The 24,856-nt window shown below is 46.6% G+C and overlaps 3 protein-coding genes across 5 annotated transcripts in view; all 3 read left to right on the forward strand.

The window, feature by feature from the left end:
• Nucleotides 1-5,864: 5,864 nt before the first annotated feature.
• aplnrb (apelin receptor b) lies at nucleotides 5,865-8,071 on the forward strand. Its single transcript, XM_027019068.2, has one exon. It carries the CDS (start codon nucleotides 6,030-6,032, stop codon nucleotides 7,095-7,097), a length of 1,068 nt encoding a protein of 355 aa, XP_026874869.1. The 5' UTR covers nucleotides 5,865-6,029; the 3' UTR covers nucleotides 7,098-8,071.
• Nucleotides 8,072-15,686: 7,615 nt separating this feature from the next.
• nfkbil1 (nuclear factor of kappa light polypeptide gene enhancer in B-cells inhibitor-like 1) lies at nucleotides 15,687-17,999 on the forward strand. The gene is made up of 4 exons (XM_027019076.2): nucleotides 15,687-16,228; nucleotides 16,384-16,496; nucleotides 16,992-17,106; nucleotides 17,271-17,999. Exons 1-4 carry the CDS (start codon nucleotides 15,955-15,957, stop codon nucleotides 17,867-17,869), a joined length of 1,101 nt encoding a protein of 366 aa, XP_026874877.2. The 5' UTR covers nucleotides 15,687-15,954; the 3' UTR covers nucleotides 17,870-17,999.
• Nucleotides 18,000-20,502: 2,503 nt separating this feature from the next.
• atp6v0a2a (ATPase H+ transporting V0 subunit a2a) overlaps nucleotides 20,503-24,856 on the forward strand; it is a 16,608-nt gene continuing 12,254 nt past the window's right edge. For 2 of the 3 annotated variants that reach the window (XM_027019094.2, XM_035535870.1), the window contains exons 1-3: nucleotides 20,503-21,064; nucleotides 21,799-21,877; nucleotides 22,561-22,658. In XM_027019094.2, the coding sequence (XP_026874895.2) occupies nucleotides 20,948-21,064; nucleotides 21,799-21,877; nucleotides 22,561-22,658 (294 nt within the window). In that variant the 5' untranslated portion in view covers nucleotides 20,503-20,947. The remainder of the gene's footprint in view (nucleotides 21,065-21,798; nucleotides 21,878-22,560; nucleotides 22,659-24,856) is intronic. The other variant, XM_035535869.1, reaches the window with a different exon arrangement.

The following is a 24,856-nucleotide window of genomic DNA, read 5'->3' on the forward strand; positions in this document are numbered from 1 at the left end:
CAGCTCTGAAGAACCACAACATTAACCTTTAGAGGAGTGAAAACAAACACTCACACCTCCAACAGATCAGTGGGCCCAGGATGGAATGCGATTTGGAAGAGTTCATGCTGGGCTAGGGGGGGTTAAGCGTCAAGGTGTGACCTTGTCTGTCGTGCAAGGCTCGGTGATTAGCAGGCTGGTGTCAATCACCCAAGACCCCTCCGTGGAGGGTGATGATGACGAGGCTGTGAGTGGTTAAAAGAACACAACATGTGGATCAGCACCCTAAATGGGGTGCTTCCACAAAGACAGACACCTGCATTATAAAACGGCTCGTTACACTTACGGTCTGAACAGTTACCAAAGTAAGTTAGTTCATCTCTGCCAAAACATATAGGTTGATTGGAAAACTAGCTTGTTAAACCACAGGTTTACCACTGTATCACACTTCCCCTGCTTCCTTGTTAAACAGTACTGCCAAGCTGTTGCCCTATAAAACACAGCGCCGTTCTCTTGGGCAGACTGACATGCTGGGGTGTTGAGCTGTGTAGATTATGTGAGACACAACTATTATCTTACACAACAAGGAACATTGTAGATGTACATATATTTCAGTTAGGCTGATGGAGTTCTCTTTGAATTGCATAGTTTTTGTGAGCAGGAGACGCAGTGGTGTGTAGCTGCATCCAGTGTGTGTATGACGTAGTTATTTGTGGAGGTGCGATGTCTGTGTCTGACTGCAAGTCAGTGGAGTCGAAAATCAGCACAGAGAAGCCAGCAGTAACGTATGGGGTGGGGGGTGGGGGTACCATCAACATATCACACACACATCAAACAGTCTGAGTCCTCCACACACACACCTCACACACACACACACACACCTCACACACACACACACACACACCTCACACACACACCAGTATACTGCTGCTTTGTCACCTCATTGAAGGAGAGGTAGAGACAGTGTGAAAAGCCAAGATAGTTTCGTGATGTTCTCCTCTGCAGTGTCTCAGGCGAGGAAGACCCTCACATACTTTCTGATCTAATGTAGAGTAGCATCACTCTACATTACACTACATCACTCTACATTACACTACATTACACTACATTACTCTACATTACACTACATCACTCTACATTACACTACATTACACTACATTACTCTACATAACACTACATTACATTACTCTACATTACTCTACATTACTCTACATTACACTACATTACTCTACATTACTCACTCAGCCTACTCCATTTCCCACTATTGTTTTTGCACACCTGCCATACCCCCAACCCTGTGCAACCCCCACAAGACCCCCTCCCAGCCCCTGTCCAAGTGTGTGCTGTAGTGGTACACCAGCGACCATTTACGTCGCCAAGGTCACCCAGGAACCCACTAAGGGTTTGTGTACGTGGTCCAGCTGCTCTGAGACGTCTGTCACTGTGAGGAGCCCTCCACTCTTTCTGTCCCATTTTTCTGTTTCTCTCTTTCACTTCCTCCTCTTGTTTCAGTCATTCTGTCTCACATCTTGTTTATAGCTCTCACTACATCTACCCACCACCTAATATGTCATTCCCTGGGTAAAAGCACTGATAAAGAATCACAAAGAATTCCCTTCAGTTACTGCGGTTTACCTCGGTTACTGCGGTTTATCTCGGTTACTGCGGTTTACCTCGGTTATTGAGGTTTATCTCGGTTACTGCGGTTTACCTCGGTTACTGCAGTTTACCTCGGTTACTGCAGTTTATCTCGGTTATTGAGGTTTATCTCGGTTATTGTGGTTTATGGTTTACCTCGGTTACTGCGGTTTATCTCGGTTACTGCGGTTTATCTCGGTTATTGAGGTTTATCTCGGTTATTGTGGTTTATGGTTTACCTCGGTTACTGCGGTTTATCTCGGTTACTGCGGTTTATCTCGGTTATTGTGGTTTATGGTTTACCTCGGTTACTGCGGTTTATCTCGGTTACTGTGGTTTACCTCGGTTATTGTGGTTTACTGTGGATTGAAGACTGGTCTTCAATCTTCCAAAGTTCACACATGTTATTCACACATGTTACTCCACTGCTGCGCTCCCTTCATTGGCTCCCAGTAGCTGCACATATCAGATTTGATGCTTGCCTACAAAGCCAAAAATGGACCCACTTGCCATCCAGACAGCAGCGTCCCTCGCAGTCTTCAAATGCAGACCCGTCTATTTGCAGACTAGTTAAAGGACAACTGACACTGCTCCCCTATTGACTGACTAATTTAGTACTTATTGTAGGGTTTTGTTTATGTTGTTTAACAAACTCTAGCACTCATTATTTATAGCACTTATCATTGTTTAAGATAGACCTTATGTATTTTGTACTTCTAGGTATCAGCATTCATCCCTGTATTCTACAGTATTCTAGTTCACTGGTATATTGGACTCTAACCTACTGTACTGTACTAAGATATATTCTATGAGTAAATGACAAAGCACTTTTGTAAGTCGCTCTGGATAAGAGTGTCTGCTAAATGCTGTAAATGTAGATGTAAATGTTTATCTTTGTTACTGTGGTTTACTTCAGTTATCTGTTAGATGCTGCAGAGTCATCCTGTGAATCCCGAGCACGCTCTCTTGCTCTCTCTCTCTCTCTATCTCTCGCTCTATCCATCTATCTATCTCTCTCTCTCTCTCTCTCTCCATTTTATCATTGTGATCAGATCTTAATTTGTATATCATGTGGTCCTATAACATAAAGTGGAGAGGAAATATAGCAAGGATGGGTCTGAAAGTTCAGACATAACTGTGCTTTGAGTTCTTCAGGTGTAGGCCAGATCTAGCATACCGGTGCAGTACGCTGGCAGTTCTCCACCACACCTTCTCAGAGACGCTGTGGTGTAACCCCAAAAACACAATATGCCTTTTAAACAATATTACACCAGTATAACAACACGAATGCCCATATCACAGGGAAAAGCTTCACTGGCCTGCTTTTCAGGCACCTTTTAGCTTCTTTTCCAGAAGGCGTCACGTAGCGCACGTACATGCCGGATGGACGGAGTTACCACCAAGGACAGGAGCCAGGTGTGTTTCTGCAAGGTGACCCATGAAGAACATCCATTAAATTAAAACAACTTAATTAATACGACTTCTTTTTTATTTAATTTCATTTAAAAAGGTGGCGGAGGCGTCGAAACCACATAAATAAGTTCAGGACACTGTCCTGACCGTGCGTCCTGTTGTGTCGAAGTGTCCTGCCGTAGTGCTGAGAGCAGATGTGCAGGATTAATAAAGATATCACTTTCGGTTTGCTTCATAAACTTGTGGAAAAAAACCTGAATTGCTATTACTATGTTCCAAATGTAGTAATTAAGTTTTATACTTCTAAAAGTCCATGCCACGGAAATAAAAATATTAGCAGAAAGACCAGAAACTTGACGGTGATATGCAGGTCCGCTTGCTGCCAGAAGATGAGCTAAAATGTACAGTTACGTATATCATAATTTGCAAAGCGAAACATCTGTACTATTAGAAGAATGGTGAACAATACGAGTCCCCAGGTGGTGGGGATTTCGCGTGGTTGGGAGGATAGTGGGAGACTCCTACATCCTTTTCCTTCTGCAACTCCGTAAATCATTAAAAAAAACATTCTAGAGTCCTCCCAGCACACACTCCTCTGTCATCCTGCATAATCCTGTAGAAAGGAGTGGAGTAATTAGGGTCGCCCCAACACCCGTTAGTCTGTAAGAGCAGTAGAACAGCAAGTCCAGTAGCAGTAATGGTGCTCTACTGCACAAAGTCTGCACCAACGGTGCTACCCTTTACTCAGCTTGGTGTGTGTCGTTGAACTTGTGTGTGGCTTTAGAAAGTGTGCAAGAGTCTGTGTGCCTTGTGTGTGTGTGTGTGTGTGTGAGAGAGAGAGAGAGAGAGAGAGAGAGAGAGAGAGAGAGAGAGAGAGAGAGAGAGACACAGCTGGCTGTTGGGGATTAGTTTTGTGGGTGCGGGTGTGAGTGTTTGATGTGTGTGCATATGTGTATTTGTGTGTGAAGCACGGCTGGCTGTTGCGGATAGTTTTGTGCATGCATGTGTTTGTATGTGTGTGTGTGTGTGTGTGTGTGTGTGTGTGTGTGTGTGTGTGTGTGTGTGTGTGTGTGTGTGTGTGTGTGTGAAACGGGGGATAGTTGTGTCTTTGTGGGTCAGGGCCTCGGCGCCACTGATAGTGCCCCGCTGATAGATGGAGCGGGGTGCAGAGTGAAGCCTCCTGCCTGCTTAAACACACACACACACACACACACACACACACACACACAGCCTGCTTCTGAAATTCTGACATTGCTACTGTCAGTTTTGTAAATTTTACAAAGCACCAGAATGGTTCATTTTACTTTGTGAATGTGTGATACAGGTTGTTTGACTTGAATTTTTGTTCCACATTACACACCATCGGCCAACACAAACAGATCTCTGGGTGTGGACCAGAGAGGACCAGAGGACACAGGAGATTCACACTCACAGAGAGAGGGTGAGAAAGAGAGAGAGAGAGAGCGAGAAGCCAATACCACACACAAATTGTTTTACTGTAATGAGAATTGCTAAGCACAGCTCAAGTACCTCAGCACTTCAAAAATATTACTGGAAATTCAGAAGCTTCTCTTCTAAGATTGAACTTTTTCCTTGTGAGGGTTTAACGATAGATAGATAGATAGATAGATAGATAGATAGATAGATAGATAGATAGATAGATAGATAGATAGATAGATAGATAGATAGATAGATAGATAGATAGATAGATAGATAGATAGATAGATAGATAGTTCTGGGAGTTTGAGAGTGTGTGTGTCTGTGTGTGTCTGTGTGATCTACCAGAGGTCTGGGAGTGCAGTATTTTTGCTCTTCTGGACTGAGAATAAAGTTGTCTTTCCTGGGATCTGTTGGAGCCACTCCTCCAATTTAGGGGTTACAGCCTGTGTGTGTATTGAATGACTTCATGTAGACAAAGCTAAATTGCTTTTATTTTTTAAACTAGGCACATTTTTAAACTAGGCACATAGTTATTATTAGTGTTTATTACGTACTTAGTTTTAAAAAACTGAAAATGTCAGTATTTTGTTTAATTTTCTGGTTTATTGAAAGTAGTCCAGTTCTTTGAATCCGAGACACGATTTCTTTCTAAAGGCGTTTATCTTATTAAAACAAACTTCTTCCGATTCTCACTCCATTACTTGATAATCGTTGCGAGACGTTTTGCAGACTTGCACGGGCAAGTATGAAACTGGCATTGTGGAGGCTATGATGCTGTAGCCACAGGCATTGGCATGGAAATCGTGCGCGAATCGACGACAGTTCACGCGTTTCCTCCCAACGACTGGGCTTTATCTTCATTGGGGCAAAGCCACTAGTCCAGACTTGTTTCCACAAGAAACGCAAAAAAAACATGGTCTCATGTTTCCCGTGACACTTTAATTTGGCCATAGCCTAGAAATTTAGTTTCCTATCGATTTGCTTTGGCAATCATCAAAGACTACATGGATCTATTTTGTTTAATTTAATAGCAAACAATATGTAATTTAGGATATCAGGCCCTATATGTTTATATTGCTTTAAATAAATGTTTAAGTGAAGTTTGTTAGTAAACGTTTAGTTCTGTTTTATTTTATTCTTTCGTGTAACGCAATGGTGATCCCGCTAACTTATCGTCAAAATGTTTTCAATCGCACTTTAACGCGTAAAATCGTAAAGACGCGTTTCCCCTCTAATTTACTGATTTTACTAATTTACTTAAGATGCAAATCTCTGCAAACTAGCGGAGAGCAGAGCACGCGAAGATGTCCGGGCGCGAGCCGCGGGGGAGGGGGAGGGGCTCCAGGCTGCTGGGCTTTAAAAGGACGGAGGCGCCGCTTCTCGGAGCATTTAGACCAGAGCTCAGCCAGGGACAGCATCTGTCCCAGAGAAAGAACTCTGCTGCTTTTTTGTTGTTTACCCAGCTCTTGAGACGATTTTAAGACTTTGTTTTGGTTTTCTGGACAGAGACAATTTTAACACTTTGGAACAATTTGAACTGTCAGGTCACAGCAAGCACCATGGATAACACGAGCGAGTACGACTACCAGGACGACTACGATCTCCAGAGCAACAACACGTGCGACTTCAACGAATGGGAGCCCTCATACTCCCTCATCCCCATCCTCTACATGCTCATCTTCATCCTCGGCCTCTCAGGCAACGGCATCGTCATCTTCACCGTGTGGAAGGCCCAGTCCAAGCGGCGAGCAGCCGACGTGTACATCGGTAACCTGGCGCTGGCCGACCTGACCTTTGTGGTGACGCTGCCGCTGTGGGCAGTGTACACGGCGCTGGGCTACCACTGGCCGTTCGGAGTGGCCCTGTGCAAGATCAGCAGCTACGTGGTGCTGCTCAACATGTATGCCAGCGTGTTCTGCCTCACCTGCCTGAGCCTGGATCGCTACCTGGCCATCGTACACTCCCTGTCGAGCTCGCAGCTGCGCACACGGGGGCACATGCAGGCCTCTCTGGCCGCCATCTGGATCACGTCCGGCGCTCTGGCAGCGCCCACCCTGCTGTTCCGCACCACAGTGGACGACAAGGAGACCAACCGCACCTCCTGCGCCATGGACTTCAGCCTGGTGGTCCAGAGACCCGGCGAGGAGAGCCTGTGGATCGCCGGCCTGAGCATGTCGTCCACGGCGCTGGGGTTCCTCCTCCCCCTGCTGGCCATGATGGTGTGCTACGGCTTCATCGGCTGCACCGTCACGCGCCACTTCGGCCACCTACGCAAGGAGGACCAGAAGAAGCGGCGCCTGCTGAAGATCATCACCACGCTGGTGGTGGTGTTCGCCGCCTGCTGGACGCCCTTCCACGTGGTGAAGAGCATGGACGCGCTGTCCTACCTGGGCCTGGCGCCGGACTCGTGCGCCCTGCTCAGCGTCTTGCTGCTGGCGCACCCCTACGCCACCTGCCTGGCCTACGTCAACAGCTGCCTGAACCCCTTCCTGTACGCCTTTTTCGACCTGCGCTTCCGCTCACAGTGCTTGTGTCTGCTCAGCCTGAAGAAGGCCCTGCACGCCAGCCCCGCCAGCTCTCTGTCCTCTCAGAAGACCGAGGTGCAGTCACTCGCCACCAAGGTGTGAGGTGGGACGGGCAGAGGGTCATGCCGGTGGGGAGGGGGAGGATACAGGAAGCCGTGCTGCCCAAATCGCGTTCAGACCTTCACAGACTAAAAGCCCAATTTGCTACTAATCTTGGAGAGACACTCACAGACTTGTCTCTTTGTGTGTGTCACCCAAAAGATCTGGAGGATCCGGCTACTCCTGTTTGAGTGTGAGTGTGTGTGTGTGTGTGTGTGTGTTGTTTTTACTGACTGCTACTGGGGACTCCAAGAGTGGAGAGTGAATTCAACACAATAGACTGAAACCGCATCGGTTCCGACACACTCCCCAGGGAGATCCCCACACCTGGGGCCCCGAGGCCTGGAATCTGCTCTTCAGAGGCTGGCCTCCTCTCCCCGTGTTCTCACACAGCTTCACTCCAGACAGACTGCCGAGCAAGCTCCGGCTGTGCTCTGGGGCGTTAGGGACTCTGTGCCTGGGTGGTTAGCTGGAGATGAGTGGCTCCCTGGTGGGTGGTCTGACTAGGTCGAAGAGGAACCGAGGACACATTTGCTCTCGACTTTTAAATGAGTGCATATGAACACGCTGCATATTTTATTGCTTTATTTCTTAAGCACTTCGTTATATGTAGATAAGAGCTGTGGCTCTTATCTTCTCTGCGGCTATGGATCAAATTAGGCAGGGTGTTCATCAAGAACAAGTGTTACAGCTCGATTAAAGAGTTTCTCTACATGGGGTCAGGAGCTGGGAGTCAGAGGAGCCGGCTTGGAGGGGGTCATCACACTGACAGATGGCAACTGACAAATGTGTGTTGGCCTGTTAATAGGTGGCAGCTTTTACAGATGAGAGACTGGTATGTGTGTTTGTGTTACAGATGTTTGACTGGTACGTGTCTTTGTGCTCCGGTAGACGTGTACTTAACAGTCATGAATTTATCAGCCGCTGTCCTGTGAGAACTCACTGTATGACACTGCAAATAAAATGTTTCTTCAGTTAAAAAAGCATGATGGCTGGTTTTTGCTGTCAGAGCAAGGGGAGTCGGAGTGGTAGGCTGCATCGGAATGTCTTCCGCGCCGGCTGATGGCGTCACTCTTTTCCGGGTTTCAGGCAGCGGGGGGCTCAGCTATTGTCCTCCGTCAGTCCCGAATGAAAGCAAACGTCTTTGAGGAAATGAGCGTTATGACCACGCTTCCCTGCAACTACAGCCGTGTACAGTCCCAAGAAACAGCACTGGAAAGAACTGCTCTGTGTGTGTGTGTGTGTGTGTGTGTGTGTGTGTGTGTGTGTGTGTTTGTGCGCGTGTGTGCACGCATTCAAAAATATAACCACTCTCAAATTTTACTTCTGTTATTAAATTGAGGAGAGGTGTAAGGTAGTTGGTATATCAGAACATAAAATGTCAGTCATTATACATACTGCCAGATTGGTTTTGCATCTAAAAATCTCTCCCACCAGAGGCTGAACTGGCTGATGGTGTGGGTGGGCTATGGAGGGACAGGCTGGAGGTATTATTTTAGTCATTCTAATGAAACACCTACAGACAAACACTCCCATAAAATCCCTTCACTTCACTAAAGCCGATTTGCTGAATGTAACCGTAGGCTGAGGGTTTATAAAGCTGTTAGAAAGCATGCCATTGGTGAGCCATAGATATGATGGTGCATATCCTGATTATGTTGCATAAAAATGTCATTGCAGAGTATAGAAAAAGCAAAAATGATTATTGACACACCAAAGTACATCATCTACCCCGTTCTACAGAAACACAAAGAAAGCTATGTACGGTGGAGATTAGTGTTGTATGGCTGTGGAGACAGACAGATTGGGGAGGCTTCTGTCTGCTCGAGGTTAGGACCACGGGGACTTTCAGATAGGAGCGGAAGACTGAGAGAATGGAGGGAGGGTTCCTGTTATATAAGAGGACCCAGTGAGACCAGGCACATGTGTGTATGTGTTTGGACAAGTGTGTCCATGACCACTCCCCCACAAGAATGTGTGTGGCCTGGTAGCCATCTTTATGTTTATTTTATTTTGTTTATTTGTTTATCTGTCGGTGCTGCAAGCTGCTTAGTAAGTCGTTGTTTCCAGGAGGTTCGGGTCGGAGGCTCGGGTCGGACACTCGGTCGGAGGTGCGTTTGACCGCTCAGTTAACAACTCCAGGTCCAAAGCACCCAGGGCGGAGAGGTTTGCAGGACTCTGGTGCTCACGTCACATACTCCTCATCTTAGAGAACTAACTCCAACGCATGCTGAGAACCAAGAATGTAGCTGTAGCTTCCAAACAGCGCAATCGCACATGCTCCTCCTGCCATTGTAGTTGGGCTGTGCTGTAATGTGCACATGTGGCAGCAGCTGAAGACTTTAATGGACTAAAACATTGAAGAGGTCTGAAGACAAGCGAGTGGGCCCCATTCCGAGCAAGGCCCTTTTTACCTTTCATAAGTATCCGGTTACATTCTGCACCAAATATCCACCATTCTGTGACTATTTTCAAAGACGTCATAAAAGGATTTGCAATGGAAATTCGACCTCATAGATTATGGGAATTTCACGGTGCAAACCTCTGGCGTGCTGTGCTGATTTACTTGGGTCCTCCAAAGGAAAAAACATCCACAGGCGGAAGAGAGAAACACGAGGAGACCCCAGGCAGCCTGCGCTAAAGTCAGTGTGCTCAGCCCCACTCAACCCAGCCTCCGTACCCTCTCAACCCGTCCAGCCCCACTCAACCCAGCCTCCGTACCCTCTCAACCCGTCCAGCCCCACTCAACCCAGCCTCCGTACCCTCTCAACCCATCCAGCCCCACTCAACCCAGCCTCCGTACCCTCTCAACCCGTCCAGCCCCACTCAACCCAGCCTCCGTACCCTCTCAACCCGTCCAGCCCCACTCAACCCAGCCTCCGTACCCTCTCAACCCATCCAGCCCCAATCAACCCAGCCTCCGTACCCTCTCAACCCATCCAGCCCCAATCAACCCAGCCTCCGTACCCTCTCAACCCATCCAGCCCCACTCAACCCAGCCTCCGTACCCTCTCAACCCATCCAGCCCCACTCAACCCAGCCTCCGTACCCTCTCAACCCATCCAGCCCCAATCAACCCAGCCTCCGTACCCTCTCAACCCATCCAGCCCCACTCAACCCAGCCTCCGTACCCTCTCAACCCATCCAGCCCCACTCAACCCAGCCTCCGTACCCTCTCAACCCATCCAGCCCCACTCAACCCAGCCTCCGTACCCTCTCAACCCATCCAGCCCCACTCAACCCAGCCTCCGTACCCTCTCAACCCGTCTAGCCCCACTCAACCCAGCCTCCGTACCCTCTCAACCCGTCCAGCCCCACTCAACCCAGCACTCATCCTCACACAACCCATCACCCAACACTCAACGAAGCTCTGACCCCACTCAACTGAACAACCATCCCCACTCAACCCAGCACCCAGCTCCACTCGACCCAATACCCAGCTCTACTCAAACCAGCACTAGCCCAGCCGTGCAAGTCCGACATTCTTACATAATTTACAGTTCTGTGTATTTCCATATTCCCCAAACTGAAGGAGTACTTCACCCAACAACATCGACATGGTGGTGGAGATTGATTAAGGTGATCTTCTTTTCTATCTCCATTGCTGTTTTGGAAGACAGAGTTCAGTGTTGCCCTGGTTAAATACACAGTTTATCTCGTCAGGTACATATCAGATCTAGGACATATCCTGGTCAGACTATCATACACACCACTCTTATGTGTCCTGTTCATACTATCATACACACACACCACTCTTACATGTCCTGTTCATACTATAATACACACACCACTCTTACATGTCCTGTTCATACTATCACACACACACCACTCTTACATGTCCTGTTCATACTATAATACACACACCACTCTTACGTGTCCTGTTCATACTATCATACACAACACACTCTTACATGTCCTGTTCATACTATCATACACACACACCATTCTTATGTGTCCTGTTCATACTATCATACACAACACACTCTTACATGTCCTGTTCATACTATCACACACACCACTCTTACATGTCCTGTTCATACTATCATACACACACCACTTTTACATGTCCTGTTCATACTATCACACACACCACTCTTACGTGTCCTGTTCATACTATCACACACACACACCACTCTTACATGTCCTGTTCATACTATCATACACACACACCACTCTTATGTGTCCTGTTCATACTATCATACACAACACACTCTTACATGTCCTGTTCATACTATCACACACACCACTCTTACATGTCCTGTTCATACTATCACACACCACACTCTTACATGTCCTGTTCATACTATCATACACACACCACTTTTACATGTCCTGTTCATACTATCACACACACCACTCTTACATGTCCTGTTCATACTATAATACACACACCACTCTTACGTGTCCTGTTCATATTATCATACACACACCACTTTTACATGTCCTGTTCATACTATCACACACACCACTCTTACATGTCCTGTTCATACTATAATACACACACCACTCTTACGTGTCCTGTTCATACTATCACACACACACCACACTCTTACATGTCCTGTTCAGACTATCATACACACACCACACTCTTACATGTCCTGTTCATACTATCATACACACACACCACTTTTACATGTCTTGTTCATACTATCATACACACACACCACTCTTACGTGTCCTGTTCATACTATTATACACACACCACTCTTACGTGTCTTGTTCATACTATCATACACACACCACTCTTACATGTCTTGTTCATACTATCACACACACACCACTATTACGTGTCCTGTTCATACTATCATACACACACCACTGTTACGTGTCCTGTTCATACTATCACACACACCACACTCTTACATGTCCTGTTCATACTATCATACACAACACACTCTTACATGTCCTGTTCATACTATCATACACACACACCACTCTTACATGTCCTGTTCATACTATCATACACACACACCACTCTTACATGTCCTGTTCATACTATCATACACACACACCACTCTTACATGTCCTGTTCATACTATAATACACACACACCACTGTTACGTGTCCTGTTCATACTATCACACACACCACTGTTACGTGTCCTGTTCATACTATCATACACACACCACTCTTACATGTCTTGTTCATCTCATGTACACAGTCATTTATGTATGTAAACATTTCTCATTTGTGTTATCATATGTTTTATCACATAATGTGTTTTTCCACCACATATGTTTCTTAGTGTAATACCTTCTTAGTGCAGTACTGATGTCTGTAGGCACCTTCCATGGCTCCATACGTCATGTACATAATCTACACGTGTATATAGAACCCCTAACTCTCATAATATTAAGCTTTATAGTTTATCTGTGCCACACTTTTGTACTTCTGTAACTCACTTCTACAACCCTTCCATATTTATTCTGATTTGAGGTCTTCTCTCGTGCAATTTGTACAGTTCAGCAGTCAGAGACATGATATATCACACAGTCAGAGGACAGTCAGAGACATGATATATCACACAGTCAGAGGACAGTCAGAGACATGATATATCACACAGTCAGAGGACAGTCAGAGACATGATATATCACACAGAGGTGTGTGTGTGTGTGTGTGTGTGTGTGTGTGTGTATGTGTGTGTGTGTTTGGTGGTGGGGGGTGCAGTGATGCCTGAAAAAATCTTGGTGGACCTTTGGCTTCCTTTCTCCACACCTCACATTCCCTCTTTCTATTCTTCCCTGACGAGCGTGGATGGGAGCTGAGGGCTGGGGGGAGGGTTTTCCTGGACAGGAAAATCCTGCTTCATCACTCACTGACCCCACCCCCCCCAAAACACACACACACACACTCCCCAACCCCTCCTCCCAGGGCTGTTAGGGATGTGTGTCAATGTTGATTAAGGACATCACACACCTTCAGCACCTAAAAATGACCAGGGTCAGTTTCGAAGGCTACTGACTCAGAAACTCGGAGAAGCGACAAAGGAGTGCCTGTGCTGATAGGTGATTGGTGAGGAGTGCCTGTGCTGATATGTGATTGGTGAGGAGCGTCTGTACTGATAGGTGATTGGTGAGGAGTGCCTGTGCTGATATGTGATTGCTGAGGAGCATCTGTACTGATAGGTGATTGGTGAGGAGTGCCTGTGCTGATATGTGATTGGTGAGGAGCGTCTGTACTGATAGGTGATTGGTGAGGAGTGCCTGTGCTGATATGTGATTGCTGAGGAGCATCTGTACTGATAGGTGATTGGTGAGGAGTGCCTGTGCTGATATGTGATCGGTGAGGAGCGTCTGTACTGATAGGTGATTGGTGAGGAGTGCCTATGCTGATATGTGATTGCTGAGGAGCATCTGTACTAATAGGTGATTGGTGAGGAGTGCCTGTGCTGATATGTGATTGGTGAGGAGCGTCTGTACTGATAGGTGATTGGTGAGGAGTGCCCGTGCTGATATGTGATTAGTGAGGAGCATCTGTGTTGATATGTGATTAGTGAGGAGCATCTGTGCCGATAGGTGATTGGTGAGGAGCATCTGTGTTGATATGTGATTAGTGAGGAGCATCTGTGCTGATAGGTGATTGGTGAGGAGTGTCTGTACTGATAGGTGATTGGTGAGGAGTGCCTGTGCTGATATGTGATTGGTGAGGAACATCTGTGCTGATAGTTGATTGGTGAGGAGTGCCTGTGTTGATATGTGATTGGTGAGGAGCGTCTGTACTGATAGGTGATTGGTGAGGAGCATCTGTGTTGATATGTGATTAGTGAGGAGCATCTGTGCTGATAGGTGATTGGTGAGGAGTGTCTGTACTGATAGGTGATTGGTGAGGAGTGCCTGTGCTGATATGTGATTGCTAAGGCGCGTCTGTACTGATAAGTGATTGGTGAGGAGCATCTGTACTGATAGGTGATTGGTGAGGAGTGCCTGTGCTGATATGTGATTGGTGAGAAGTGTCTGTGCTGATATGTGATTGGTGAGGAGTGTCTGTGCTGATAGGTGATTGGTGAGGAGTGTCTGTGCTGATATGTGATTGGTGAGGAGTGTCTGTGCTGATAGGTGATTGGTGAGGAGTGTCTGTGCTGATAGGTGATTGGTGAGGAGCATCTGTGCTGATAGGTATAGACTGAGCATGCTCAGCGGCTCCTTTTCTCCCTCAGGTTGCGCTGTCTGAAGGGGAGGATTACACAGGATTAGCACGTCCACACCTCTACACGCTGCGTGGGTGGAGAGTTTCAGGAGCCGTGGAAGCCACCGGAACTGAGCAGGACGACTCATCCTCCATGCAGCACAAAGAGTCCCTTCAACATCTCCTCCAGATCTCCCCCTCCCACTCCCTCTCCCACCGTAAATGACTGCCCTGTCAGTGCCTAGTAGGCTCAGCTGTGCATATTCACACACACACACACACACTCAAGGAAAAACAGAGATCTTTGCAAGATTATCTAAATGATTTGAGATGAACTCCCTTTTTAAAGAAACAAAGCCTTCTAGATGGAACTCTTTGTAACTGATATTATTAATTTGTCAAAGGAAATATATATATATATATATATATATATATATATATATATATATATATATATATATATATATTGAAGATCAGCACTGTTAAAGAACAATGAGACCGGTAATCAAAATGTGGAAAAAGTCCACAGTGAAACATTTCTGTCTCCAGAATCGCCTTATCTGAATCATCTACACAGATTAATGGGAAATCACAAAACTGTTTCTAGACCAGGATGCGCACGCAATGACTAACATCTCAATCGTTAACAAGCACCTGTTTTCAGCAGGAAGCCCCTTTAAACATTCACAGATTCAAACTTAACACATCAGTTTCACTGCAGGACTCTGTACAGCCCTGTGACTCATTAAGTCCTGCAGGTCACTGTGCAGCTCCATGACTCACTGTGTCCTGCAGGACTCTGTACAGCCCTGTGACTCACTGAGTCCTGTGGGACTCTGTTCTGGTCAGTTCCCTTTTGGCACTTTGCTACTTTTGGATGATCTCCCTGCAGCTACTTCTGTCACCTGCAATAACAACACCCTCCAAACACACCTGCGTCCCACACACATGCGTGCTGACACAAACACTCTCTCACACACACTGCCTCTAGCACTGAGCAGATGGCCCTCTGAGACCTCACACACCACTTCTTCTAAGACCTAACATAAAAGCCCAGCATACATCCTCACTGGGCCTGAATGGCTGTAGCACTGCTACCTGGTTTAAATACGTGACTGGATGTTTGTAAGTAGTTAACGAGTCAGTTCAATGTGATCTCCAATAAAAGTAATCTTTCATTTCAGCATTTGTTTAATAGCAGTTCTGAAATCTATCTATCTTTTTCCATGTGACTTGTGAAGATATCTGGTTAATCTAGAAATCACAGTTCTCAACCTTCACATTTTTTTCTTTTTATCATGTCTTTTATAACAGGGCATATGTGAATTTACATGTTGCCTTACACATCACTTTAAGTGTGTCGTCAAAGTACTGGTAAGACTGGTAGCCCCTGACCCCTACTGATGAAGACGAGAACTACATCGGATAGCCTACTAGTCACTCGGAACTAGAATATGTGCTAGAGGTGTAAGGGGGATGTGTTTGTGTGCGTACCGAAGTTGCGGTGTGTAACGCTCGTAAATGTCCGTGTTGTGTTATTATCGACGTGTTAAATACTGAGCCAGCTAATCGAGTTTATGCAATAGTCTGATAGTCAGAGCGAGCTAACAATCCAAAGTTCAGTATGAACCAGTAACCGAGTAGGTAAGATATGCGATTCTGTAGACCAAAGAGGTTATCTTGCTAAAGTCGTTACCAGGCTGTGCACCCAGCCGCGGACGGTAGCGAGCGAGTGATGGTGTCGCGACAGCAGAGCAGGGTTCTGCGCTACGTGCGGCAGGGGCGCGTGCAGAAGCTCGGGGCCTATCTGCGCAAGCACAGGCGTCTGCAGCTCAACTTCTCGCAGGGCAGGAGGCACAGGAGCCTTCTGCACGTAGCGTGCAGTCAGGGCGACGCCGCCGTGCTCAGAGTGCTACTGGAGCACGGGGCAGACCCGCTCCGCCCGGACCGCCGCGGGGACACCGCGCTGCACCTCGCCGCGAGGAGGCTGCGCAAGCACGGAACACGAGGTGACCTAGCGGCCTGCGGCTCGCCACGAGTCCGTAGCGCGGCCTCCACTCTGTGCGATTACAACGACGATCCAAATCCGCGTGTAACACGCGGAAAGCAAACACATCCAGTCTGTGTAATGTGTCCTTTTTTAATCTGTTCCACGCGGCCTCAGATTACAATGACGTTCTGCTTCCTCTGCGCGAGTACTGGCCAGACGCGCTCGAGACGCCGAACCACGCCGGAGTCACCCCTCGCGCGCTGCTGCAGGGAATAAGGCTCGTGCAGGTATGACGCTGCAGGAAATCAGCTGTGGTCCAGAGACGTTCTTTGTTCACGTGATCAGCACGTGCTACTCTAAAGTATTCTGTATTCTAGTTTAGATAAAGTTTTCTTGTAACGTGTGTGTTTTGGTGGGTTTTTTTTTTTACATTGCTGGTAATGTTAGACCGCCACTGGTTATAAATAGCCTGTTATTAAGATATAATGATGGTACTGTTAATTCAGTCATGTTTATTTTGTATACTTTTTATATGTTTGTTCATTGTTAATGAAGGAATAAATCAAATTCCACTTTTTTTTCTATCACGTATAGCAGTTCAGTGTTTTTTCGGTGCATTTTCTAATCTAGCAGACCTTTTCATGCAAGTTACCAGTGTTTTCCATTTTCAAGGACAGTGTTTTGCTCTGAGGCACATTGGCGGCTGGACACGTGTCTCTGAATGTCCACTTGCTATGTGACAGGAGTGTCTCCCTGTCAGGTAACACTATCGTTCTGTGTAGGGGGCGACTCCCAGTGAAGGCTCTCCCCAGCGAGCAGATCCTGAGCACGAATGGAGGGAGAAACTGCGTGCTGAGTGCCAGGATGAGTTTTCCGAGATGTTTGGACAGTATGATGGTAAGGTTGCTCATTCTCGTGATGATATGTGAATGCAGCTGTCTGCTTGGTGTGGGGTGTGGGGTGGCTTGGGCATTATTACACAGTGACCCACATCTTACTGACCCTAGCATGCCTGAGAAGTCAAAGTGCCGAACACTTCCGTAACCTCTCGTCTCTTCCAGATGATTTTCTTCGGGATGATGATGAGGAAGAAGACTTTGGAAACTGGGCGGAGCGGATCAGGCGGGAGTATGTGGCGAAGCAGCAGGCCAGAGCACAGAGGGGCGGAGCTTATTCACGCCCCAGGAAAGCAAAACATGAACGAGCCGAGGAGGAGGAGAAAGAAGCGCGGCGCCGCAGGGAGTTCCACGCCAGGCAGGAGAAGGAGCACCGGGAATACCTGGAGCGTGCAGCCCGCAAACACAGCGAGACGCAACAGGGCCGGAAGACACGATACGAAGAGCGCTGTGCCGCAACCTTCCACAGCTCTGCCTCCTCCTCGGGGGCGGACCCCACCTGCATGCTGGGATACGATGACATCCCCTGGCCGGCCCCACGCGGCTCTCTGGACGAGATGCTGGCGGTGATGTTGCATGGCGCAGACCGATCCGACGTTCCCGCCTTCCGGAAGCTTCTCAGAAGGCAGCAGGCTCTCTGGCACCCGGATAAGTTTTCCCAGCGGTGTGGCAGACGGCTGCTTGAGAGAGACCGGCAGACGATCCTGGATACGGTCACGGCCCTGTCTCAGGAGCTCAACAGACTGGCACAGAGCCTCCGCTGACTGCAGTGCTGTCTGCCTGTTGTGCTCATTGGCCAGTGAAGAACTAACAGAATGAACTGCTACACAGTAATCTAGAAATAAAGTGTTTGTGTTCTCCACCTCATACATAAAAGCATTTTATTTTGCTGCAGTGATGGCCAGGTGTCATGGGTTCCTTAATGACATGTGGATGTGTCTCACAGTCTCATTCTGGAAATGAGGACGGTTAATCTCATTGGCCGTAGACACCACCTGTGAAAGAAGACGACTTTAAATAAGCAAAGAAAACAATTTTAGATGTTTACTGGTTTCTTCCTGATTTCAAATTCAGAGTTAGAATGTTGTACAATAGCAATAGCGATATTTTATATATGTGTGTGTGTGTGTGTGTGTGTGTGAGTGAGTAAGACAAAGACAGCAGTGGTTCCCATGGTGATTGGAGCACTAAGGACCCCCAAACTACTCAAACTCCCAGACCTCTGGTGTGTGTGTGTTTGTGTATATATATACATACAGCTCCAGAAAAAATAAGAGACCACTCCAATTATTTCTTAAATCAGCATCTCCACATGTACAGCAGCCATTCCATTCAAGTGTTTGTTGAATTCCTTCACACACACCTCATTCTACTTAATGAGATGCTGAACGGGTGATCACCTTAACAAAATCCTGTTCTAACGAGCAACTGTATAAAACCTCTGCTGCTGTCATCACTATTCTCCTGTTATAGAACCAGCTGGATGAGAAAAGCAGTGCTAGGACCCAAAACGTAAACGTAGTCAAATACAGCGACAGACCGTGCCAAAAGAGTAGAAAAGAAAGGTTCAATTGTAGCTTTACTGGCAGAGGGATACGGTAAGCATCAGGTTGCTTCTATCTTGAAAATTTCAAAAACTACGGTTCATAAGATCAAGGTCAAGCAGCAAACACATGGGACAACAGCTACAGACTGGCAGAGGTTGAAAACAACTACCAAACATGATGATCACCACCTCATTCGAATGTCACTTAACAACTTCAAGTGACCTACAAAAAGAACGGCATGCAGCAGTTGGGGTGACTTCCACAGTGAGGACGTTTGAAACAGACTTCTGGAGGCAGCACTGAAGTCATGCAAAGCTAGAAAAACTTTCATCGATGAGAAGCAAAGAAGAGCCAGACTGAAGTTTGTGAAAGATCATAAGGATTAGACCATAGAGGACTGGAGTAAGGTCATCTTCTCTGATGAGTGCAATTTTCAGCTTTGTCCAACACCTAGTCATGTAATGGTTAGACAGAGACCTGGAGAGGCCTACAAGCCAGAGTGTCTCACACCCACTGTGAAATTTGGTGCAGGATCACTAGTAATCTGGGGGTGTTTCAGCAAGGCTGGAATCGGGCAGATTTGTCTTTGTGAAGGACGCATGAATCAAGCCACTTAAAAACTTCTGGAAGAAAACTTGCTTCCTTCTGCTCTGACAATGTTCCGCAATGTTCCATTTGTAAAACTAGAGAAACGGATCATTTTGTAGTGGTCTCATTTTTTTCTGGAGCTGTGTGTGTGTGTGTGTGTGTGTGTGTGTGTGTGTGTGTGTGTGTGTGTGTGTGACTCACTGAGTGTATGTATTTATATTTATATATATATATATATATATATATATATATGCACACCCACAAGGTTTCCAGAGAAACAGGACGTCTCAGACTGAGGTCCTCCATCATCTGTGCAGCCAAAGTTATGTTAGAAAAAGATATTTTACCATGTTTCACCTACAAGAACTTCAGAAGCACTTTTTACTGCCAATGAAGGACCTCTGACCAAAACATACTGTTTCCCTGGAAACCCTGTTTACTTACCACACGCACGTGTGCACCATGTATATATGAAGCACTTTGCTTGCACATCTGTGCAAAAGGTATTGTTTCCCTGGAAACATGCTACAGACCCACCCATATATTCATATATACCCACAAACATAGGAGTGTGAAAGAATGTAAATATGTGAACGGAGTGCTGTAATCCTTCAGGTTGCAGGTGGGTCTAAATGTGCATGGGCTTTCTGGGTGTGGTCCTTACTCTGACACAACACACCCACAAAGGTGTTTAAACTTTATTTAATGTGATATTAACGTTGGAGCTTTATAATATAGTTCAGTAGCGTTAAAGGCCCAGATCCCAAACTAATATTTGAGCCCGCGTGCCGTGGGTATAAATAGCCGACCATCATCGCGCCCGTGCACGTGCCGCTGGGACGTGGCGGTCTCGCGGGTGGACTTGCCTCGCGTGGAAATCTGAGACGTAAACATTCGTTGGCCGCTTTTCGGCGAAAACTTGACGTGTCATGTAGCTGTTAAAAATCACACGGGTTTAGACAAAGGACAGGCAGATGGTCGCCTCGGAAGAATACAGCACAGAATACATTAAGGGATGCTCTGGTTGCCAGGTTGTGCTAAATTCCTCTAAAACGGCTTAAAGGTAGAATAACTAAAGTTTAGCGGACTTTACGACCGACGTTGTTTTAAATCTTAAGATTGTGTTTTTGTATAACAATTCTAATCCTCTTGATCATTCGGGACATTTCTGTCTTAATCTCTTAAAATATGGTCTTTTCACTTATTTAAAAGAGATAAAGCATCTGGCAACCTAAAGGCGCACCGTATGGCATAGACGGGACTAGCTCTGCGCGAGGGAGGTTTTATGCTGCGCTCGTTTTAAACGATTTAACGCTGAAAGCTCGCGTGTGTCTTCGTGAGGGTGGACAGTGTGTGTCTGCTGTCTTTTTAACTGCCGCCGGTTTGGCCATATCATCGCGAGGCTGTAGTTAAAGGTGCACACGAGCGTGGGTTAGTGTGGCGTCCGTTCGGTAAGACGCGGTCCGCTTGCTCGCGGGCGAATTATTCGTCACCTTGCTTTGACATTTTTTGCACATAAAGAGAAACCTGCTCTTCTTCTTCTTTACTTAAATAGGCTTATTTCGGTTGTTATTTTGGTTTGCATGCTTTCTGAACGATCTGAGTAATCGCAATATTCTCCGCCTTGCCCAGATGTCGTGAGTCTGTGATTAAGAACCGAACCCAGCTCGTGTAAATAGGTTCGGCTGCATCGAGGTGCTCGGTAAGATGGGTGCATGCTTTCGGAGCGAAGAGATGTGCTTGGCGCAGCTGTTCCTGCAGTCCGGGTCGGCGTACGACTGCATCAGTGAGCTCGGAGAGATGGGTCTGGCCGAGTTCCGAGATGTGAGTTTCCCTTCCTCCTCAGAAAGGCCGCCTACGGACACCGGTCCGGGCCGACGGATGATGGCCAGGCTGGTGACTCCCGGTCACGGATGGTAGATTTGCAGCAGCTGTGCGCCAGTGCGGATGGCTGAATATATGATATTGTTCCACCTATGAGACAGCTGTGCATGTAAACCGCGTCGCGTCGTGTCAGAAACCTTAATGTCCCATTGAGGGCCGAATAAAAGCCTGTAGTTTGTAGCCTGTCCGCAGTGCTTTAACACATTCCCTCCCCTATGTAGTTACTGTGTAGTTACTGTTTGTGTTTCTGACTATTTCTCATCAGTGATGAGAACACTAATGGCAGAGTAATAGTGTACTAGTAATGAAGTAGAGTTTAAACAGCGGGCAGAGCTTATTAGAATTCACAACTCTCATTAGATGTCCCCCTTTTATTGTGAATCAGGAGAAAGAGAGATGTCCATATTACAATTCCTAACTAGTGTGCCTAAAACTAGACCAGTGTTCCCATAACTAGACCTCCCTGCCAGTCAGGAGAAGTGCACCATTGCCCGGTTTAGTGTTCACCCTGCACTGAAACACCTGAGTCAGCCTACATTAGCCTCAGCAGCTGCAGTGGGAGCTGCCGTGCGTGTGCTAAACTCACTGCCGTGCGTGTGCTAATCTGGCTGCTTTGGGCGTGCTCCGCATAAAGCTGATGACGTGAAGATGTGACGGCAGATGTCTCGTTTCAGCTCAACCCCAACGTCAGCCCCTTCCAACGCCGCTTTGTCAGCGAGATCAAGAGGTGTGAGGAGATGGAGAGAATTCTGGGTAAGGGGGATTTTTTTTTCGTAACATGTTTGGCAACCTCCCAAACAGTATGTTCATTGTGCCAGTCAGTAGTCTGATTGCTTAGTGGGTTTAAAAATGTCTCTTACTGCACGTTTGACGGCTCACATCTGGAAAGGACCCATAAAGGTAAAGGCGATCTGGTAATACAGATGATGGCCAACAAATAAATGTGACAAAAAGTGTTATATATCTTTGGGGCCATAAGGTTGACAAGTTTTTTGTTGATTGTTTTAGAGAGTAAATGTTATTTTTACAAACCCGCATCATTTAGAATTAAGGTAATCTGAAGATGAATATGTAAATGAATATGTAAATTATCAGTTGGAATAACTATCTTTTACATAAGCATTTTTTTATAGTAAAGGCAATGGTGATAACAGCAAGTCTAATTTTAGTGTATCTTCATTAGTCTGGTTTTTGTATGTGTTCATGTATGAGACTGTATCTATGTAGGCTACGTGTGTGTGTGTGTGTGTGTGTGTGTGTGTGTGTGTGTGTGTGTGTGTGTGTGTGTGTGTGTGTGTGTATGAGGAGATTTTGCATTGGGTTTGTCCCAGGGGTGTGTTCTTGAGAGAGAGAGAGAGAGAGAATCTGCTTTGCTGTACAAATGAATATAATGTAGGGTATCTATGTAAAGAGGTTGTGTGTGTGTCTACATACAGGGTACCTCCTGAGAGAAATCAGAAAGGCGAACATCGCTGTTCCAGAACCTGACGTCAGTCCTGCGGCTCCTGCACCTAAACATGTCCTGGAGATCATGGTAACTGTGCTTCCCTTGCAGAAGGGCAGTTTGCTCGCAGCCTTATGCCAGTATTTTGGGGACTATAAATCCCAGAGTACACTTTCTGAAGTTTGCAAAGGGACCTTGGTAATAAGATCCAGTGGTCCCCAACCCCTCTGTTAGACCTTCTGCGAGCCCATAACTCCTGACATAGCTCATCACTCTCTTCAGAGTGATGCTGAAGCTGAAGCTGGTGTCTCCATTTGGAAACTGAACGCTAAGGACGATGTCTGTGAAGAGGGTTTGGACTCGTCTAAATATTACATAATAACCCCAAAGTCTTTGAATATGTATGTCAAATTGCAGAAAATCGCTTTTTTTCTGGGAAGCACTCCAACCACTCACCTCCCACTCCGGTTGTGAACCCCCCCTCCAACACACACAAATTTGGGCTTAAACAGTCCTCTGTTATCAACCTCCTGGAACTACGCAGAACACGTGACATAACTTGTAGATAAGTGTATAGTGTATAGGGTTGAATCCCCTTCCCCGGTTCTCCAGTAGTTTGTCTTGCTCTGGGAGGCAGTAGAATAGAGGACCTCAGCATTGGGTCTGAGCAGGGAAACAAACCCCTAGCACTTGGATTAGTATAACGACAATATTACACGTTTTTGCAGTCACTAAGACCCAATTTCTGAAGCTATGTCTCCTTTTATCAAAATGTAACACACAGCACCCAAAGCCACACACACAACATGCAAAATGTCTTACACTTTTGGAAGAAGCAAACACTTTGTATTTTGGTATTTGTGAACACCGCCATGCTGGCTAATGGTTGCACAAGTTGTGATGTGGCCACCACGTTGCCCAGGAACACAAACGATGGTACTGTATCCCATTATGTTCTTTCCTCTGTGCCTAGTCCTGGCAAGGTTGAAGCTGCTTCATCAACTTTCCAATGCAGCAGTGTCCAGCTCCATCACACTCTGAAACCCAACATGACAGTATTGTGTTGTACAGGACACTGGAGTACAGTACCAGTGAGAGGAGAGCATCGCAAACCTGCACATGTCCAACCACACTGTCAGAACTGCGCTGAGACCATACGTGATGTCTTTTCCAGAGACGATTCAGTGCAGATAAACTCACCGAATGGATATTGACATTGTCAGTAATGACAAGCTGTTGTCATTAAATGAAATTTTACTCAGAGTTACCGTAACTACTGATGGCACTACAGCACAGTAGTACAGCGATTAACACAGTTCAGATCTGTGTTCAGTGGTATGGTAGAGAGGATATGTCTGCTTACCTGTTCTCATGTGGAAACATCTAGGTGATGCTTGCTACAGTGTAGCAGCCAGGTTAGGCCACGCCCTCTGCCCAGCCCCCTAGAAACTCAAACCAAGGACCACAAGGTCCAACCCAGTGGCCCGGGTCTCACCCGTGGTGGTTCCTTTCCTCTTCCTCCCCCTCTTCCTCATCGTCTTCATCATCCTTGTGCTCTTCTTTGAGGTCTGGGTTTGGGTAATTTGGTCATTTTAACCGCTGAGGTCTGGGTGTGGCTAATTGGGTAATTGGCACATGGGTGTGCCATTTGCACGACAGGGTTTTCCAAAAGAAACAAAGGATTTTCAGTTCTGACTGATAAGTGCAATGTAGGGAACTGTTTGTAAAAAGCATGTTGTAGAACTGCTAAATGAGTGTAAAGCAGAGTGTGCTTATGGTTTAGTAATGTAGGTCAGTTGATATGCTTGGGAACTCCCCCCTGTCCTGCATGGTGAGTAGAAGAGTGAAACGCTAGCGCTTTGTCAGGCAGGTCTCCGTGGCGTTCGGAGCCACAGTAACTGCTGAAGTGTCCTTACCCTCTGATAAAGGCTTGTGTGTTTTGGTTTGTGGCCGGTCGCCGCATGTTGTCTGGTTTCTGGGCGACTGACTCAGAGTAGGCGACCGAACCTGCTGGGATTCAGCTGTGCGTCACTCATTAGCCAGAGTCACTGGGAGCGGGAGGAGTTCCCAGCAGTGTGTGTGTGCGTGCAGCAGGTTAAACACTTGTGGGTGTGTGTTTGGCGTGTCATTCTGCTGGTGAAGCTGCTTTGTTGTTATGCGTGGCATGGAATTCTGTATCTCACAACATGGTCTGTATTAGTGCCATGATTTCAGTTTTTTGTACCAAAGGCTAATACACAAGTCCCACTATGGCAGGAGTTCGACTCATATATATATATATACACACA

Source organism: Electrophorus electricus, chromosome 17 (assembly GCF_013358815.1).
Source record: "Electrophorus electricus isolate fEleEle1 chromosome 17, fEleEle1.pri, whole genome shotgun sequence".
Classification (NCBI taxonomy): Eukaryota; Metazoa; Chordata; class Actinopteri; order Gymnotiformes; family Gymnotidae; genus Electrophorus; species Electrophorus electricus.

Bases quoted from the DNA above. Each gene is read 5' to 3' on its own strand.
- aplnrb (XM_027019068.2), top strand. From the start codon at position 6,030: ATGGATAACACGAGCGAGTACGACTACCAGGACGACTACGATCTCCAG.
- nfkbil1 (XM_027019076.2), top strand. From the start codon at position 15,955: ATGGTGTCGCGACAGCAGAGCAGGGTTCTGCGCTACGTGCGGCAGGGG. The intron at 16,497-16,991 runs GTATGACGCTGC...CGTTCTGTGTAG, and splicing joins AGGGAATAAGGCTCGTGCAG to GGGGCGACTCCCAGTGAAGG. The intron at 17,107-17,270 runs GTAAGGTTGCTC...CGTCTCTTCCAG, and splicing joins GATGTTTGGACAGTATGATG to ATGATTTTCTTCGGGATGAT.